The following is a 19,328-nucleotide window of genomic DNA, read 5'->3' as shown; positions in this document are numbered from 1 at the left end:
ATAAGCAAAAGCCACCTCCTGCCTGCCTTGGGCTGTCACCCCCCACCCCCATACCACCCTTTCCCCTGCGGACAGTTTACGCCACTGTCAATGTCAAAAAGTGGGTAATCAAACGACAAGAAAATGAAGCGCTATATATGTGGAAAATTACTTTCATGTACTGCAAGATTTCGTCTCATGCCTGATATAAAAGAAAAATAACCAAAAGTTAGGAATATATCTTTTTAAGAGGGAGAGACTTGTGCTAAAATATATTATTTTCAGAAATATCGATGAACAAATTGACATTAAAAAAACCTTAGCCAGTCACATTATTTATCCTCAGATAAAAAGGTTTAACCAACTTCTGTTCTCATGTTCTAATGAAAAGGAAAAATATTTGCAATAGAAATGGTATTTCTACAGTGTTTAAGTGCCTGACAAATATTTGCACATATCTTTGGTTTATAGAGAATTTGGGGCTAAACTGACCAAACCCACTTTTTTGAAGGCAGCAAATGGCACCTACCACCCTGGATAGTTTGGATTTAAAAAGTGTGTCTTCTGGAGACACTGAATAAATTTCACCTACTGTAATCACACCTGTATTTTAATAATGCACAACCTTAACATATATTTAAATATTGCTGATAGGGAGTGAAATGTTATTATTTCTGTTCCACAAAATGGGAAGCCAAAGGCAAGAGATTAAATGCTCACCAAAAAAACTTTTAAGTGACCAAAGAAATGCAGTTATGTCTCCAACTGTTGACCAGCTCTACTACCCTTAGGGTCATGCTGCTTCTATGTCTTCACTTAAACTTTTCTTTTACATTCGCTCAGTAAACACCACTACAGCATGCAATAGAGAACGCGCGCTGAAAAGTCAGAATTTCAGAAGCATAACGTCTAGCAATAGTCAATATTAAGAATTAACTTTTAGCGGTATAAGATACAAACATTTTAGAAGCCAAGAACAACAGTAACAAAGAACAGTATTTATTTTCTAATTTTCTCAAATCAAGGCCTTGCTAATTATAATCAAGTGAATCACGACTAGACAGATCCAATAAAAGCATTGTATTCAAGTCCTAAAGTTTACATTGATCAAAGCTAAACCTAAAATGCTGCTACATCAGACCCAGCATATTTTAAATAGTTTACATTTACCATTTAAAATCTTTTTTTGCTTTGGATTTCCTCCCAGGTACTTAGCTGACATAACGAAAAAGACAAGATAACTTTATCTCCTCTTCTACTCAGCACTATCAAGATGAATTTCATCATGCATATGATGTTTTAAAGTTTTAGCCTGTATTTTTAAGATGTATTTAGTCTGACCTACCATTTATGGTACCTTTGTTCCAAATCAGATATTAAAAGATTGTCCCATGTTGCACCAGATGCAATAGCAGAATGCTAACGTGGCACAAAAGGAAAGCCACATTCTTACCTCAGAAAGAATACTACTTTCTGTACCAAGAAAAACACAGCTTATACCTCATCTGTAGCACCTTATATTACTGATTAAAAAAAAAAAAAAGCAGATTTTTTCCTGAACTTTTGAGGGCCCTCCCATACACAGATGTTTTGCATATACTGGTGATTTTCAATCAAGAAAGTTTAGGCCTGGCTGCACCACCCCAAAAATCAAGAGAACTGCAATAAAAGAAAATAACTTGTTGTCATAAAACAGGGGAAGTAGAGTGTTTCAGTGGTTTCCTGTTGAGAAAAAAAATCTGCTTGAAGTACAGGGGAGCAAGCTATTAGCCCAATTTAACCTAGAAATCTGAGAAGCCCTATCTATTAGCAATTTAAGTCAACCAACATCCAGCCTTATCAAGACAAAGCCATTGTTAAACTATGGAGAACCTCTCTTATTTAATCCCTTGCTCTTCTGAAAGTTCAAATGACACCATCTCGTTTATATTTATACATTAAAGCATCTACAGTATTAAAAGCATTTAGGCTGACAATATTATACGCATAGTGTCTAGTAATTAACAGGTCTTGCCACAGTGCTGATTCCCATTAAAATTCCTCCTACCAAGAGCAAAATGATCCCTTTGCTACCTGAGTTTTGCACCTACCTAACAGTGAACTGCCAAACTAAAAAAAGAAAAAAAAAAGAAAAAAGTATTTCCAAGTAGTTTTGCTACTAAGAGCAGTTTTCAGGGAACCCCAAAACACATCAAGGGGATGCTCAGCTCTCCGAGGCAGAGCTCACAGCGAAAGACTCGGCTCTGAACCGAGGGAGCAGAGCACGACCTCTCGCACCTCCCCGCACGGCTGCCTCCCGCGCGTCACCCAGCGCAGAGCTGCGGACGAAGGGCCTTTCCCTGCCGGCAGCGACACGGCCGTGAGACCCAGCGCAGCTTAAGGCACGGCTTTACGACCCACGCGAGTCGCCGCTACGGGGAAGCGGAGCCGAGGGACGGGACCAGGCTCCCGTTACACGCCGCCTCGCCAGCGCCTGCCACCCCCGGGAGCCGAGGAGCCGGCAGTGCCGCCTTCCCCCCCCGCCACCCCGCGCCGGCCTTCCCGCCGCCCCGCAGGGCGGGCAGGGGAGCGGGGCCCGGCCCCCACAGGAGAAGCGCGAAACCCGCGCCCCGGGACAGGCTCCCCAGGCTGCCGGCCGCCACTGCCGCTGGCCCCGCACTCACCCGGGCGCGACGACCTGTCCGGGCCGCGCACACAGCTCCCGCACGACGCCGGGCCGCTCCGCCTTCAGCTTGCGCTCGGGGCCGGCCCGCTGCGGCCGGGTGCTGGCGCCGCTGGCGGCAGGCGGCGGGGCGGCGGGGCCGGCGGCGGGCCGCGGGGTGGGCGGCAGCGGGGCGCACAGCGCCAGCACCGACCCGATCTGCACCGCCGCTCCCACCGACACCTTCCACTCCAGCAGCCGCAGCGGCCGCGGGCCCGGCGCCCGGATCTCCGTGATCACCCCCGCCGGGCCCTCCGCGCCGGGACCGCCGCCCCTCTCCGCCGGCCCCTCCATCGTCCCGGCCGGGGGAGGGGGGGCCGCTATGGCAACACCGCTGCTGCCGCCGGCCCGGCAGTGGGGCCCGAGCCTGGCGCTGCCGCCGGGGGGCTGGGGGCGCCCCAACAGTCACCGGCAGCACCGACAGGGAGCGAGGTCACGGCCCCTCTGCGCAGGCGCGGGGCGCCGGGCGTCCGGCCGGGCTTAAAGGCACAAGCGCACCCAGCTCGCGGGGCGGGGCGGCGGCGGCGGCGGCGGCGGCGGCGGCGGGGGGGGGGGGGGGAGGGGAGAGAGAGGGGAGGCGGGAGGCGACAGGCGACGCGACCCCGGTGCGCGCGGTCCCGCTCCGGCGGAGGGAAAGCGCCGCGCCCCTCCCCCAACTTCAGAGGCGTGTCCGGGCCCGCGCGCGCCCTCGCCTGTCCCCGCGCGTGGGGCGAGCGGCAGAGGCGCGCGCGCGAGGCAGTGAACTACGCCTCCCGGCAGGCGGCGCGCGGGGCGGCCGCCCAGCCCCAGCGTGCACCGCGCCCCCACCGCGAGGCGCGGGGGCGGGCCGCTCCCGTCGGGGCACGCTGGGGGCGGGAGTTACCCCGCTCCGGCCGGGGAGCGGGAAACGTGGCGGCGCGGGCCGGGGCCGGGGCCGGGGCGTGGGCGGTGCGGTCCCGGCCGCCGGGCTCCTCCCTGAGGCCCGGCCCCTGCGGAGCTCGCGGCAGCTCCGCGCTGCGATTCCGCTCTTCCCCCGGGTCGGAGGGGCAGGCGGAGAGGGAGCGCGTCCCTGCCTCGCGTCGCGGTCGCCTGCGGCCGGATCCCGCCCCGCGGCGCGTTGGGCGGGCCCGGAGGAGCAGCAGGGGGTGGCCGGCAGGCCCGAGCTCAGAGGCGGACAAGGCCGCGCACGTGCTGCCTGCCCCTGCGCAGGCAGACCCTCACAGGGACGGCCCCGCCGCTCACCACAGGGCCGGCAGGGCTGACTGGAGCTGAGGGCTGAGGTGTTTGCTCCCAAGGGTGTGACTCCATCAAAGGGGCCGTGGGCACACTTCCCACCCGCCGAGCCGCGTTGCAGAGCACGGTTCCCTCTTCAGCCACATGCCAAGCAGGGAGGCTTCGTGCACAGAATCACAGAATCATTCAGGCTGGAAAAGACCCTTGGGATCATCGAGTCCAACCATCAGCCCTACTCTACAAAGTTCTCCCCTACACCATATCCCCCAACATCTCATCTAAACGACCCTTGAACACATCCAGGGATGGTGACTCCACCACCTCCTTGGGCAGCCTATTCCACTGTCTTACCACTCTTTCTATGAAAAATTTTTTCCTCTCCTGTGCAGCGTGCCAAGCCTTGTCCAGTGTGCCGAGGAGGGGTGAGGTACTGTGAGCATCCCTGGGAGTGCACGAGTACCTCAGCATCTCTGTTTGTGTAACAAGTGCACCAAATCTTTGTTCCTTGTTGGCAGTCCCGGAGTTAACACTTCTGGACCTAGGAGCTCAGAGCAGCAGGCACAAGGGGCTTCACAAGAAGTCCTCTCCTGAGAGTGTTTGACAGACTTGCTAGCAGCCAGGATTTTGACAGAGAGAAGCCTGACAGCGCATAGTCTACAGGCAGTCTCTAAGCAGCAGGTTTTCCTGAGGTTTTTCCTCCTGGCATGTCAGTAGAGATACCTTAAAACAAGAACACTGTGGACTGGTTGGGAATTTGGTCTGCAGACATTGCTGTGAACTTCATGACAAGAGTGGGTTGAAAGGCAGCCACCATCACCAACAACCAGAGAGGGAAATTCCTGAATGAAAGTTGCCATGCACCTTTTATCAGCACCTTGTACACAGTCATAACGACACATTTCATGATCACGTATGTTTTCTAGATCCCATTCTAGTACAATGAGCTGAAGGGAGCTGCTTTTTGAGAAGCCTGAAGGTTACATAATAAAGGAGGCTGCTGACTGTATAGTCCTCCACTTATTTGCTACAGAAATTGGAAGGTGATGTGAATGAGACTAAGGAACTGCGAGAGGAATAGTTAAGTTTTGTGGTGAAGGCATTTGGACACTGCTTCGGAGAATGGTACTCGTTCACTGTCTGCTCCAGAGTTCTTGTCCAAAGCAAGTGTCTTCAGCCACAGTTTTGAGAAAGTGTTTGTGTACATACTCTCTCATGGAGTGTGTGAAGAGGGGGTAATACTGTCTTGTCCTTCTTGGAGGAATTTACAAGAAATTTTGTTACTATATCAATTAACAGGGTTTGAAGAGTGGGAAATAAGTAGAGGATAAGGCCACACACTGAACACTGGATTTAAAACTGAATACTGAATGTTAGCTACATGAGCCCCAGCTGTTCTTTGTGTTTTGACTAGCAGCCTTATTTCTTACGTTCCCTAGTGTGTATTATTCTTAATATTCTTTTAATGTTGTCGTGTGCATGTAGTAAAGCTACATCATAAAAGGTGAGTTGTTTCCTTTTTGCATATTATTCCCTCCTTTACAAGACTGCACTGTTCTTACTGTGGAGACTGGGAGTATCTCTCTACTACATATGTTGCTCTGTTTGCTCTTTCTTAATCTGGAATCAAAATAATCAGCACTGAAGAAACATGTCCATGTCCTTTTGCAAATGAAAACTGAAGTTTACATCACCAGTGACCACTGATGAGGCCACTGTGCAGCTCCACCAGGAAGTGCTGACTTGCAGCATTTCTCCTGAAGCAGCTCTTACCTGACCAGTGTTTTTAGCTCACACCCAGGCGTCTTTCTTTTGCGGGGTGGATTGATAATGTTCTACTCAGGGGCAGCAGACTGAGGCCTGCCTCAAGAATGCAAAGGAAAAGTGATAGCCTAAAAGAGCAGGAGAATTAATCAGGAATTTCCCTATTGTTAAAACTTTTATAGGCTTCGAAGTCTAGCAAAACTCTGTTCCATCAAGAGTGGTAGTCATGACAGTCAAGAAAAGACTGAAACAATAGCTGGAGTGGGAAGGGACCTCTGGAGACCATCTAGTCCCAACCCCCCAGCTCAAAGCAGGGCAACTAGCAGGTTTCGCAGGGCTGTGTCCAGGTGGGTTTGAATATCTCCAAGGATGGAGACTCTACATCCTCTCTGAGCAACCTGTGCCAGTGCTCAACCAACCTTACAGTGAAAAAAGCTTTTTTTTTTGTTTAAGTGGAATTTTCTGTGTTTCAGTTTGGGCCGGTTGCCTCTTGTCCTTTCCCAGGGCACCACTGACAAGAGTGTGGCTCTGTCCTCTTTATCAACCCTCCCTCACCTCCATCAGATGTTTATACACCTTGGGAAAATTCCTCTGGAGCCTTCTTTTCTCCAGGCTGAACAGTCCCAGCTCTCTCAGCCTCTTCTCATATGACAGATGCCTCAAGGCCTTTAATAACGCTTGTGGCCCTTGGCTGCACTTGCTCCAGTATGTCCATGCCTCTTGTACTGGACCCAGCACACCCCACCAGGTGTCACAAGTGCTGAGTATAGGGGAAGGAGCACCTCCCTCAGACCTATGGGCAGTGAGTGCTCTTCCTAGTGCAGCGTGGGATGCTGCAAGTGTTACATTTGCTGGTTTGAGGTGAGCTTGGTGTCCAGTGGGGTGCCCAGGGCCTTTACTGCAAATACTTGGCCCCCAGCCTGTCCTGGGGCCTGGGGTTGTTTCTCCCCAGGGGCAGGACTTGGCATTTACTTTCCTTGAACGTCATGAGGTTTCTCTCTGCCCATTTCTCCAGGCTGTCAAAGTCCCTCCGGATGGCAGCACAACCATTTAGCCTGTCACCCACTCCTCCCAGCTTTGTATCACCTGTAATCTCTGCCCCATCGTCAAGGTCACTGATGAAGATGTTAAACAGTATTGGCCACAGTACAGAACCCCAGGGCAAACCACTAGTGAGTGGGTAACTAGTGAGAGGACACTCCTAGCATAACATGAAGCACCAGGGACCAGCTTTGTATTTATGCAGTATCTTTTTTTTCCATTTCTGCCGTAGGGAAGAACTTCTTTAAGGAAACCAGAAAAGACTGCATATTTTCTCTAGATTCCCTGAGTGTAATCTTGCTCTGTGTTTGCAGATTAGCTCAGTTAAGCAAACTGTATTTATTGGTACTGAATGTCCCCTAATTGTATGTGGAGATGATAGTCTTGGCAGCAGAGCAGAATCATGTCATAGAAATGATGTGGCTTTGTTTGCCGTACCAATACCTCAAACCAAAGGTTACTCTGTTTTCCTTTTGCCTGCTAATCCCCCTCACGCGAAGACGTGCATTTAAGCTCATGCAGCTTTCTGAGTATCTGCCATTTTCTTGAAAGCTGGCATACCACACAGCTTTTATATATTTCAACATCACATCTGTCCTTGGCTAATATTGTCTAATATCTGATCCCTCACCAGCAGGTTTGATGCATGTAAGAATTGACTGAGTGAAGTCTGACACTGCATGGCTACACAGGGCTAGAACTGGCAATGTTACAAGTAAGGGATGAAGTAAGAAGAGCTGACCTCACCTTACCAACCCTGATGTGTTAACTCTTATCTCTGGAGCAAACGGAGGGTGTGCTGCAGCTTCTACGGTACAGCTGATCTCAGAAAGCCTCTGCAGCCCCTCCTTCCACAGAAATGATTTTCTGATTTTCTCTGCACCTGTACTTGTGCAGATGAAAAGCTCAGCCGGGAGAATAACAACAGAAATCTACATAATAATTATTATTGGTTTTGGTTACTTTGATTGCACCGAGACAAAGCTTTACAAAATAATTGCGCTGATCAGTCCTAGGTAGGTGCAAGGGAAAATCCCTGAGACGGTGTGTGATGAGAACATTAGGGGAAGAATCTGTAATTCTCTTAAGTAAGTATAATTCTAAGGAACACACTGTTTTAAAATGCTTGACTTCATGTCTGGTTATACCAGATGGCTTCCATCAAGAGGCAGATGTTTTCCCCAGTCTTCGCCTCAAAAAGGACATCAGAATTTAACCACGCCTTTGTATTTGAATACGTAGCATGAACAAAAGCATATGCTGTAGATATCAACTTCATATAACTGTCGAGTGAAAGCACTGGGGTGGTAGATATAGCCTTGTGGGGAAGCATTTCTTGAAAGTGATAGATTTTTAAAAATACATGCGTTCAGTATGGCTGTCTTCCAAAAAGATAAAGGAGATAATCTGCAGTTTGTTTACTTAAGGTTGAAACATGCTTAGCTAAAACTTCTTTTAAAATAAAATACACGTTACCCTGCTTTGGGTGTTCTAGCTTTAATGAAAATTCAAAATTCGTTATATAATGCCTCTTAAAGTCGGCTTGGCTGAGTATTTTCCTATTCAGACTGATGACTTTGATGCTGTAAGCCTGTTGCAGCATACTTAATCCACACTAATACCTGTTCCATAGTAATTTTCAGGAGGCTGTAGAGCACAAGGTGGCCAACCTCCCAAAATCTACAAGCAGTTTACAGAAATCTGCAAATGGGCAAGAGCCACAAAGCGCCCGCTAAATACCTCACTGCTCCCAGGAGAGCTGTGGGGTGGTTTGCAGACAGGATGTGACAGCAGCTCACCAGCGATCCACGGACCCTGCTCCAGCCCCCAGCCTGGGCATGCAGCTGCGGTGCAGGGTGGCTGGGCAAAATCACTCTCTGCTTTCCCCCGTGGCTGGGGATTTGAATGAACCAGCCATCCTGGTGCTAGACAGCCCCGTTGCCAATTACATGATGTAATGTTATTATGAGAACTGTATCTGAGCTACTTAGAAGTGATGCAAAAGTTGTTCAAGAGCCGCAGATTGGCCAGTCTCTATGGCAGGGAGTTTGTAGCTATTTATATGTAATTCCTCGGTGCAAGAAGTCTGCAAGGCACTATCACATTTAAATATTACAACAAAATATGGAGACATTCAAAATCTCTCACAGCTCTTCCATGCCCAGACACCTCGTTGGATCCACTGTGATAACCAGTGACAGATTTCACTTGGGGAAATAAAATAACCTCATCCTGTTTTTTGAGTGTTTCCAGTAGGAAGGGAAGCTCCTCAGAAGCCGGCAGGACTTAACATCAGAAAATAGAGATTTTGCTGTACGTGAGCGCCCCGTGTAAAAGAGGTTTGGGTAGTTTCCATTGTGGCAGTTCTTTCCTGTTTCTAGACTCTTGAATTCTCAGCCAAGGACATTCTGCCAGGGTTTCTGCTGGCTTTTACAGAAGCAACTCAGGGAATGACTTTAACACACGGAATAGAATAAAATGTGTATGTGGGGCTTGATCCCACTCCCACTGAACTATTACAAATGTTGTCAATTGCCTTCAAAAGGAGACCATGCAAATTCTTAACACCGCAATAATCAATTAGCAGGCAGTTTAAATTGTGCTGTCACCAACTTTTACATCACCTGGCTCTTTGTGTTTGAAAATGCGATCTTCATGCTCTGTTAGCAGAGGATCTTTTTAGGATCTTTTTTTTTCCCCCTGGCCAATATCTTTGGCAAAGCTCCATACTCCTCAGTGGAAATAGAGCAGAGACTAATTTAGCTTCTCAATTTTTGTTTTTCTTGGGCAATCTGAAAGAAAAAGATAGAAAAAAGAAATAATTTGTGAAAGGTAGTTACATTTTCCCCACAGCTCCTTCTCTACGAGTGGGGTTAGTTTTTCACTGATATACTGTACACACTGATGCACAGGTGTATTTTCAACACTGCAAATACTTTTGCATGGACATATTTCTGTATATCAGTATACAAACTGGCTCATGCCAGATCAACTGCACAAGAGATTACCATGGGCACACCTTCATGAGTCTGACTGGCTACCCATACATACACCAGCACAGACATCCTTTTGGTCCTGCCCTTGAAAACCCTACAGGTAGTTGTCCTCACTCATAAAATAAACCATTATTCACTTTGTTGGGGCTACTCCCACGGTGCCTTCACAGTCATGCTTCACATCTTGAAGCCCACATAGTTTTGAAATGCGTGACTCGGAACCATGAATCAACACTTCTCCCTTTCCTTAGCAGGGATGCATACAATTTAACATCCCTTCCCTCCTCTGCAGAAATGGAACATGTCTAAACATTTTCATTTCAGAAGAGAAGCTGATGACAGAGATTCCTGTGCCATTGCAACGGAAGTTAATTCAAGCTCTAGACTGGGCCATCGACCAAACAGGATGGGCAATTTTTATAACTGAAGCTGTTTGTGATGGCAAAATGGTGATTTCCAGCCTGTGCACTGCGGGCTCTTGGGGCTGGTGAGTCATAGAATCATAGATTGGTTTGGGTTGGAAGGGACCTTAAAGATCATCTAGTTCCAACCCCCCTGCCATGGGCAGGGACACCTTCCACTAGACCAGGTTGCTCAAAGCCCCGTCCAACCTGGCCTTGAACACTGCCAGGGAGTGGACAGCCGTAACTTCTCTGGGAAACCTGTTCCAGTGTCTCACCACCTTCACAGTAAAGAATCTCTTCCTTATGTCTAATCTAAACCTACCCTCTTTCAGTTTAAAGCCATCAGCCCTCATCCTATCACTATATGCCCTTGCAAAAAGTCCCTCCCTGGCTTTCTTGTTGGCCCCCTTAAGGTACTGGAAGGCCACTATAAGGTCTTCCTGGAGCCTTCTCTTCTCTGGGCTGAACAACCCCAACTCTCTCAGCCTGTCTTCACAGGGGAGGTGCTCCAGCCCCCTGATCATCTTCGTGGCCTCCTCTGGACCCACTCGAGCAGGTCCATGTCCTTCTTATGTTGGGGGCCCCAGAGCTGGACACAGCACTCCAGGTGGGGTCTCACCAGAACGGAGTAGAGGGGGAGAATCACCTCCCTTGACCTGCTGGTCACAGTCCACGGATGCTGATTAGGGAAGTTAATTTGCTGTCTAGTAATCTACAGATGTGAAACTTCTTTCCCCTCACCTCCACTGGAAAATGTATAAAGATGAAAACTAGCAAACAGCCAAAAAACCCTGCCATAATGAAACACACATTCTTATCAGACTTGTGTGAAAAGTTTATTCAGACCAAAACTTTTTACCTTGCCCTTCCCTTTTACCCTGCCCTTTCCCACTGCCATGAGTCTCCAGCCCAAGGAAAAACCAGGGGTGTTGGACTCCGCTTTGACGACAGGCTGAGTGGGGTGGTGGAGCTGGACTGCTCCCCCCACCCAGGAGGACTTGTGTTTGTCCATCATCTCCTTCAAGCAGAGTGCCACAGAGTGGTCTCCAAGGAGAGGTGAGGTTGCAAATACTGAGTATGACAACTCTTACTTAATCAGGGAAAAAATCTATTTATAGTAACAGGGAAAAACCCATTCAACTGGGAAATGTAAAGTATGTTGTTTCATCTGCATAGGCACAGGTGAAATATAACAAGTAAGATTCAAAGTTCAGAAGAGGATTTAAGGTAATACTTTACTGTTTGTGGTAGATCAGGAAAAGTTCAGAAAACCAAGCAGGAATGTAGGGGGCGAAGGAAGAAGCTGTCAGCAGTGATTTTTAATCAAAGAGAAAAGTCACATCTCTGCAAAGAAGATAAACAGAATCAAAAGTGATCAAGAATGGAACTGCTGATAGAAGTGACAACAAAAAAATCATTTGGTCTGGTGCCTTGCTGAGGAAAGATGAGCCTGGAGACAGAAGTTGTTAGCAGGTGAGAACAGGGTGAGGCAAGCATCATTTTTTTTTTCAAAGCAGGGATAAAAACAAGTACATCTGAAGTGGAAGGGTGAAGATGGTGCAACCACATAAATGATCAAAGAAGACATACTATATACTGTGTTAACATAAGAGACAAACATAGTAACTTCATAAGCTGATCTTACAAACCATAAATTATGGCAGTAGCATTAGTCGTGAGCGTCTGAACTGGTGAAAGTGGAGTTCCATATGCATTACTACGAAACCCATAATCATACATTGAGACACGCAGAAACAATGTGGGTGTCTGCACAAACTGAGAGCTAAATCCTTTTTCCTCTTTTACTTTATCTGAAAACTTGCTGTCTGAAAAAAAAGAAAATTGTTATCTGAAAATGTGCTGGTATTTTTCTTTTTCATTATTTCAGGAATATTTTGGGGGAGAGACATTTTTATATTCTGTTCTCAGGAAGGCAAAATTTAAACTTACTCTGGTCCTGCTGATGGGCAGTTTTAAGGCCAAGGAGAGAAGCTCTTAACGATGATCTGTGAAGGAGCCTCAATCAGCATTGTCTCTGCTCCAGGTGCCAGCTTCATCTAGCTTTTGATGCATCACACAGGTGGAGAGGCCAGCTCTCAATTGACACAGTCCTAGCATATGGAATCATTTGCAAGAATAGTTCCCCAAAGGAGATGGTGAGAACTAAGAAGCCACAGTATACTGGGGCACTCCATCATGGGTTTTCGGACAAATGTATGTATTGTATGCGTCTCAGTTTGACAAAAATACTTCTGTCTTAGAAATGCAAGTGAATAGAATATGTGTCTGCAGGGCAATACTCAGTATACTAAATGCACATTTTTATAGTAGCAAAATCATAGTCTAGTAGAAAAACAAGCTTCAGGTGTGATAGCACAAGTCAGAACCATCCTCATGGAAAATTCAATTACAATCAAGACTTTCTGGTAAACGTTTTACTTTTCAACTGCATATTTTGCACACTATTTGCGTGACATCTCCTTTTCTCTCTTTCCCTTGTTGGCTGACTTTGTGCCCTTTTGGCTTGTCCGTTTTTCTCTTTATAAGCCTAGTGGTGATTCACTGGAAAAAAATCCATTTAGCTAGTGAGCAGGAATTTGTGACCTATTTACAAGTGAACTTCACTATACTTTTTATAGGCTAAAGTCAACCCCCAACATACCCCCCAGACTGCCTTTTAGAAACCGTGTCAAGTTCCCAGTGATTCCTGAGGACTCCCCTCCAGCGCATCTGTGCTTACCTCACCTGGCCTGCCGTGTTGTAGATGCTCTTCACTATTTGCTTACTCAGAATATTTTCTCTTAAAAGAACCTATATTCTTGGGGATGGACTGCATGTCTTCCGAAAGGTCTCTCGAAGATACTGCACTGCAGGAGGAGTGATGAGAAATAATGGCTTTTGAGGTTCTACTGTCTGCTTCCTGGGGTAACACCCAGAGTAACTGAGCTGTTGCTAACTGCTGCAAAGCCTCCACATTTTCAATAACCCTGTATCTATGAGCCGGACAACCTAGTGTTTTTCTAGAATTCACCACAGGATGGCAGTGCAAGATTTTAATTTTCAGCCTCTCTGTCTATTGTATGTGTACGTGCCTTGTGCGTGTGACAGTGTAGTTAGACAGAAAATTAAAACCAGTAGTGCTTTTTTCCATTTTGAAAAGAAAACTAGTTTCCTTTCAAATAGAGCTGGATTATGAAAACACAGAACCAATAAGAAAACAATGATGATGATGATGATGCATGAAGTGTTGCCATATACGCCACATTTCAGAAACGTACCTCACTTTGTTCCTATGCTGACTACGCATTTAATTAATTTACACCTTCCCCCCTCATTTTACAACTTACATCGTGAAGATAATTTAGGTTATATATTCTAAGTAGCTTTTGAATTCAGGGAGCTAGGGTCCTAAAACTGCATCTTTGGCCTGTGTGTTAAGGCACACTCCCTGCCGGTGTGATCCCAAAGAATGTTCTGCCGACAGAGCTGTAAGCAGTTGCCAGAAGTTTAGGTCAGCCTCACTCCTCTGTCTCCAGCTTCACGTTCCCTTTTTCTTTTTGCAAGGCAAATCAGGGAATTTGGTTTGTCTGAAAATGTACCTGACAAAACCAAACAGTTAGTTTTTAATCTGATTAGTTCCCTGGTCTGGCTGGCAGCTTGGGTGCTAGCACCGGCAAGAGGAGGCAGCAGGGAGCCTGGGATCATCCTTCCAGCTGCCCCTCATGCCCAAGCTGGCTAATGGGATGGCAGTGCTGAGGAAAGCTTTCAGGCCTGGGCTCTGCTGGTTGTTGACTCAACTGGCTTGCCATCGCAGGTGCTATTTTCTGGTTTGGCATTCACAGTGAAATGCTGATGGCATAGCTTGCTCTGCGGCATTTTTGTCAGGAAGCAATACAGTAAAGTATCATCAGGGCTATATTAATGCCAAGGGCAATGCAGGATTTAAATACCGCGTCCTGCTTTGAGCTGATGCTGAAACACACCCATACAACTTAACTTCTTACTGATACATGTGTCCATGCTAGTGAATTGCACTGACTGCACAGCTAGATCTCTACAGAAAGACAACATGGGTGGGATCCAGCAGAGTGAACGCCAGACTGACAACCGTCATAATTTCACAGCTAATATGATTATATGAGAACCTTATTTGTCACTAAAAATCTTCACAGTTCAACAGAAAAGTTGAAAATATGAACTCTGACTTAAAAACATGAAGGCATATTTAATTTGTAAATCCATCTTTTTAGGGTAATGCTTTGAATGCTGAGGACCTGATTTATGATTTTTAATCCTTGGGACTGGCACCCCTGTTGTTTCTTCCCTTCCACTTCATCTCAGTGGCTGAGCGAGGAGGGGTGTTATGGTCTCAGTTTGAATGCAGAGAAGTGAATGCTGGTCACTCTCAGCTCTGAACTCTGCTGCTCCTGTCCTCATCAAGCAAAAGCTCCAAGAGGCACAAGCGAGCCATGGGTAATGTTCACCTCTTTGCTCAGACTTCTGCTGGAGACAGATAGTTTGATAGTTTGATAAACAAAAGCTAAAGGGTTCTTCAAGTGGCAGCTATCTGTCAGTGTTGCTACTTTTTTAAAGCTTATGTACATGTGTTTAGTAGTCCCAGTGGTCCACTGAGAGATAAACAAAACATGCAGTTCAGCAGTGCTTCTTGAGGTGTAATAAAGGCTCCACATAAATGCAGCAGAGCAGCACTTACTTCTGCTTTCTCCCCTTCCCAATAAAGGGCAGTTTTATGTTTCAGAAGGTTTCTGGGATGACTGATATGATCTGATACAGAACCAGCCTGTATGTAGCGGGAGTCTACACTGGAAGACTTAATGGAGGAAAAATGCATTTTCCATAGCTAGTAGCACCCAGCAGTCTTAGCTCTATCTGAGAGAAGTGCTGCTCTTACATTGAGTGTCAGTCTTAGACTTCAGCCCATATCAGCAACATTTCTGAAATCTGGTATTTTTCTTTGCAGGTTAACTTCAGGTAAATCTCCTTTTTGTCTAAAAAGAAGAATACTTTTTTTTTCAGGACATACCTTTCTCTCCATCTCTTCTACTGGTGTAGCGATAACTGAAAAGTGGACAGAAATGCCTATTTAGTATGAGATGTGGCTACATTCTACACTGTCTAAATAGAACTGAGAAAAAACATCTACCTGTTCTCTCTAAACTATACAAAAGCTTTCCCCTTCTTTTCCAGACGTGATGTAACTTACGATTTCTTCTTTCATATTTAGAAAACAGTAACATGTAGTCATAAAGAGTACATGTGTGTGTGCAATTGCAATAACCCTTTGAAAAGAAATCTTTAGTGCTACAGCTAATATATTTCAAGATGCAGTATCCCAAAACAGAGACACTGCATGTTCACAACTGCACACACCCTGAGCATGTCACACAGCCTGTAAGGAATTAAGCTTCACAAAAACCCCATGGTATTGGGAAGTGTTTTGATTCCCGATAGTGATGATGTATATTTCCCTAGCAGTGTGAGTGGGGAAGCAGGGAGCCATTCTGCAGCATGTGACCCACAGCGTGAACATCCACCGCTGTGGGCTGGTGTGGGATGCTGTGTAGGGCAGTAGAGGCAGAAGGGGAGTGGGCCAGGCTCCTTGTAAATCACCATCAGGATGGGGGCCCCACTAGGCTAGTTGTCCTACAAGCTCATATAGAAGTAGTTATTCTTCTTCTGCAGAGTTTGCAATATGAAAGAGATCAGACCAGTAGTGGGGAGGGGGGTCCTGCAGTGTGGTTATCAGGAGTACAGATGAGCCAACGGCACCAGGCCTCCCAGGTCAGAAGGGTGCAGTCACTGAGCAGTGGTGGAGGCAGACCACAGCCGTGGGCAAGCACTGCCTGTTGCCTCTAATACCTTTAGTTACTCGAGCTGGAGCCCAGCTGTCCCCTTGGGAAGGCCCCATTTTGCATGTGTGTTCATCCATGTGCATGTACTTCTCAGTGCTTCTCTCCAATCACTTTCCTTTGGCAAGGGCAGTTCGGACCTGAAGAAGGGAAGGGAAGAGATGGTCAAAAACAGAACTGAAAATGTGCAAAGGGAAGAGGAATATGGGAAGAAGGAAGAAAGAGAAGGGAAGAGGGCAGGAAACATGGAGGGTGCAGAGACTTAAGATACCAGCTGAGGACCTACAGTGGTGAGAGAGGGTTCCTGAAGAGCAACAATAATGAAAGAGTGACAGACCAAGTTGTATTGCCTGTACACAAGCACATGCTCACACACATCAGAACTGATAGAAAATGTGTATTAGGAAGAGGGAGGCTATCTCACATTGGAAGAGGAAGGGTTTAGCCATTTCTGGCTGTCCTGGTTACAAGGGTGCCTCCTGGCCTGCACACAGTTGAGCTGCTGTGGGAACCCTGGGGCTCTGGAGGTGCCTACAGCCACTCTCCCAGAGCATCCTTCAGCTGCAGCAACAACGCGGAGCATGCAGGGTGGGCAGCCGTCAGCAAGTCTCTCCATGACCGCTGGTGAGCAGGCAGGTTGAGCTGTGCATCCACAGGAGCCGGGCAGAGCTGAGAATAAAACCCAGATTTCCTGCGCCTTAGTTCTATCCACGAGGCCGTCGCTTCCCCACGCACTAATCTGACATTACAGAACGTATGGCGACGCAAAGCCACAAAGAAACTAAATTAAGAGAGTAGTGGGCGTATGACTTGCATGCAATGTTTCCCTTTCACTGCAAATTTCTCATTTACTGTTATTTTTGCATAGGCCCGTGTGACTGAATTCCCATAAAGTGGTCTCCCACACCTCAGGCAGTTATTAGAGCAAGAGGCAGTCACTGGGCCGATCTGTGCCTGGAAATTAGAGAGAGACAGACACAGACCAGGCATCTGAGAAAGAGACTGCAGCATGGGAAGGGATATATGAACCACTCTGGCACAATTGAGTTGTTAGGCAAATGATTAAAGCTAAAAAGAAGGAAAAATGAACTGTTTCACTGGTTGTATATATAAGCTGGACATTTGTGGAGAGTGAGCAAGTGGAGTGGTTATCAACAATAAAGGAGTAATAAAAAGATAAGATCTTTGCATTCCAATTAAAAGAAAAATCATTGCAACAGGATCAGATGTTTTCCCTGGCAAAGAGGCAAAGAATTTCTCTCCAGGCAAGAGACAAATACTTACCTCTTCTCTTTTATCAAGTATTAACCCGTAGGCCTCTGACAGTAAAAGGCAGAGAACCAGCATAGGGATTTCTATTGCAGATGGGAAAACACTGTTCTTTTTCCTTTGTTCAAATCTGAAGAAAGATTGGACCAATGAATCAATGGGGTGGAGGGAAACCAAGCTATTAGGAGATTAACATCAGGGGAAACTTTAGAGCAAGATGGCTTTTCTGATGGAACTGTGTAAGAAATTAAAGAAACAAATATCAGCTTTGCTTCCCCTTCCTGCCACCCCCACATTAGCCACATCTTTGCAAAACATATCATGCAGCATGTACTGATTCAATGGCAAGGCTTACTTCTGAGATAAAAATGTTTCTCACTGAGACTTTCAAAGCTCCAAACAGTGAAAAACAAGTACCAGATGAAATGATCCAATGACAAATTTGCAATATTCAATGTCGAGGTGACATATGTACAAATACTTGAGTCAATGGAACAAAAGTAGATTCGCCTTTTCTGCACTGTTTTTTCAAGATTGTTCCAAAGTAACTCGAGTGATGCCTAAAGGGTTAAGCACACAATTTACTGAAGACCTTCAGAGGCCACATTCTGGCTTGTCTTCTCTCTGTCAGTGCCAGGCAGGTAGAAAGATAATCAGAGAAAAAGTTGGTTTCACTGACTAACCTTAAGGATCCATCGTGGAGATTGCTGCTTTTTACAAAGTCAAGAGATGTCATTGATTCAACTCCTCAGGAAACCTGCTAACTGCTTAACTAAACTTTCAGAAATTATTTGTAAAATAGGAGTGCTTCATAAATTACTATCAAGTATAGCTTTAAATCTGATTGTTACTTGAAAATTTTCAACTCTGTTTTCAGTGGAAGACTGAGTTTTTTTATTTTGTGCATGTGCAGTGTAGACCTGAGCAGAGTATCTGCTTACCATGGAAAATGTTGACTGTAACTGAAAAAGAGAATGCCTGAAAATATAAGGAAATATGCCTGAAAATATAAGGAAATGCAACATTTCAGCCAGCATATTCAAGCCAAAATGATTTCATTTGAACATGGCACAGTGTTACCTCTTAGAAAATGTAATGCAGTGACTTGGTTTCCCCATTCTCTTCCATGAACAAGTTTCCCATCCTGGCTTCAGCCCCCATCATGCTGGGGGAGCTGTGCTTATGCCGGGGAGAGCTGTACTGTGCCATGGGAGGTGCGGGCTGATGGGGGAGACTTGCTCAGGCAGGTGGGACTTCTGGCCTATAATGAGATCCTGCTCTTGCATTTATAGATCACAGTTTTGAAGTCATCACTCCTCTGCTGAAATATGTCAATTTTCCAGTGGGAAATCCATTCTCCAAATTTTCTGGCCAGAACGTATGTTTATTGGTCTCCTAATTCCAAAAACTCTTCTCCAGCACTTCCTTTCCTTTGACAATCCACTAATAGCTTCATTCCCTTCCCTATCATTGGCTCATCTTTCTTCTTATGTGCAAGCGTAGATCAGCTGAAACATGTATATCTCTTGTCTCCTTCCAATAGCAATCTGATTCTTTACATTAACCTTAAATTTCAAACATATTGAGGAGAAAGGTAAAAGGTTTTCGTACCTGTCATTTATTTCAGTACTGGGATCTAAATAGAAATTCATTACATCCCCCACTTTCACATTTTACATACATTATAAAAAATGTTTTAACAGCATTTGGCAGAACACAATTAGCCAGTGAACAGACCTTCCTGATAAATATTCACAGGTTCAAATCTGCAAGCAGTAGGCTGAATTGTTGTCTACACCTATTGCATATGTTAAGTGTGATGTCTTGGAAGTACTTCAGTGCGTTTCTAATTCTTAGTGGACATTTATTCTGTAATCACTGGGAAAAAAATACACACACACACACACACACACACACACAGATATATATATACAGGTACATACATATATATATAAATCCAGCTGTTGTTCCAGTCAAAGATTCCTCATGTAGGTACCCAAGTGGTGTCTTACACTCATTCCTTGTGGTCAGTGAGTATGATGAATACATCCTTAGTAGCAAGATGACAGTTACTTCCTCATGCCAGGGGAATACC

The 19,328-nt window shown here is 46.1% G+C and overlaps 1 protein-coding gene and 1 long non-coding RNA gene across 4 annotated transcripts in view; both read right to left on the bottom strand.

The window, feature by feature from the left end:
* The window catches only part of CTDP1 (CTD phosphatase subunit 1), a 116,554-nt gene extending 113,420 nt beyond the window's left edge, over positions 1 to 3,134 (bottom strand). For 2 of the 3 annotated variants that reach the window (XM_074829788.1, XM_074829798.1), the window contains exon 1: positions 2,643 to 3,134. In XM_074829788.1, coding sequence (XP_074685889.1) covers positions 2,643 to 2,974 — 332 coding nt within the window. In that variant the 5' untranslated portion in view covers positions 2,975 to 3,134. The remainder of the gene's footprint in view (positions 1 to 2,642) is intronic. The other variant, XM_074829777.1, reaches the window with a different exon arrangement.
* Positions 3,135 to 9,396: 6,262 nt separating this feature from the next.
* Positions 9,397 to 15,174, bottom strand: LOC141933657 (uncharacterized). Its single transcript, XR_012626173.1, has 3 exons — positions 15,139 to 15,174; positions 11,334 to 11,438; positions 9,397 to 9,486 (listed from the first exon to the last, which is right to left on the bottom strand). It is a non-coding gene; the product is annotated as an uncharacterized LOC141933657 (long non-coding RNA).
* Positions 15,175 to 19,328: the final 4,154 nt, after the last annotated feature.

Source organism: Strix aluco, chromosome 1 (assembly GCF_031877795.1).
Source record: "Strix aluco isolate bStrAlu1 chromosome 1, bStrAlu1.hap1, whole genome shotgun sequence".
NCBI lineage: Eukaryota > Metazoa > Chordata > Aves > Strigiformes > Strigidae > Strix > Strix aluco.
The sequence above is the reverse complement of the archived record's forward strand: the minus strand, read 5'-3'. Positions and strand labels throughout refer to the sequence as shown.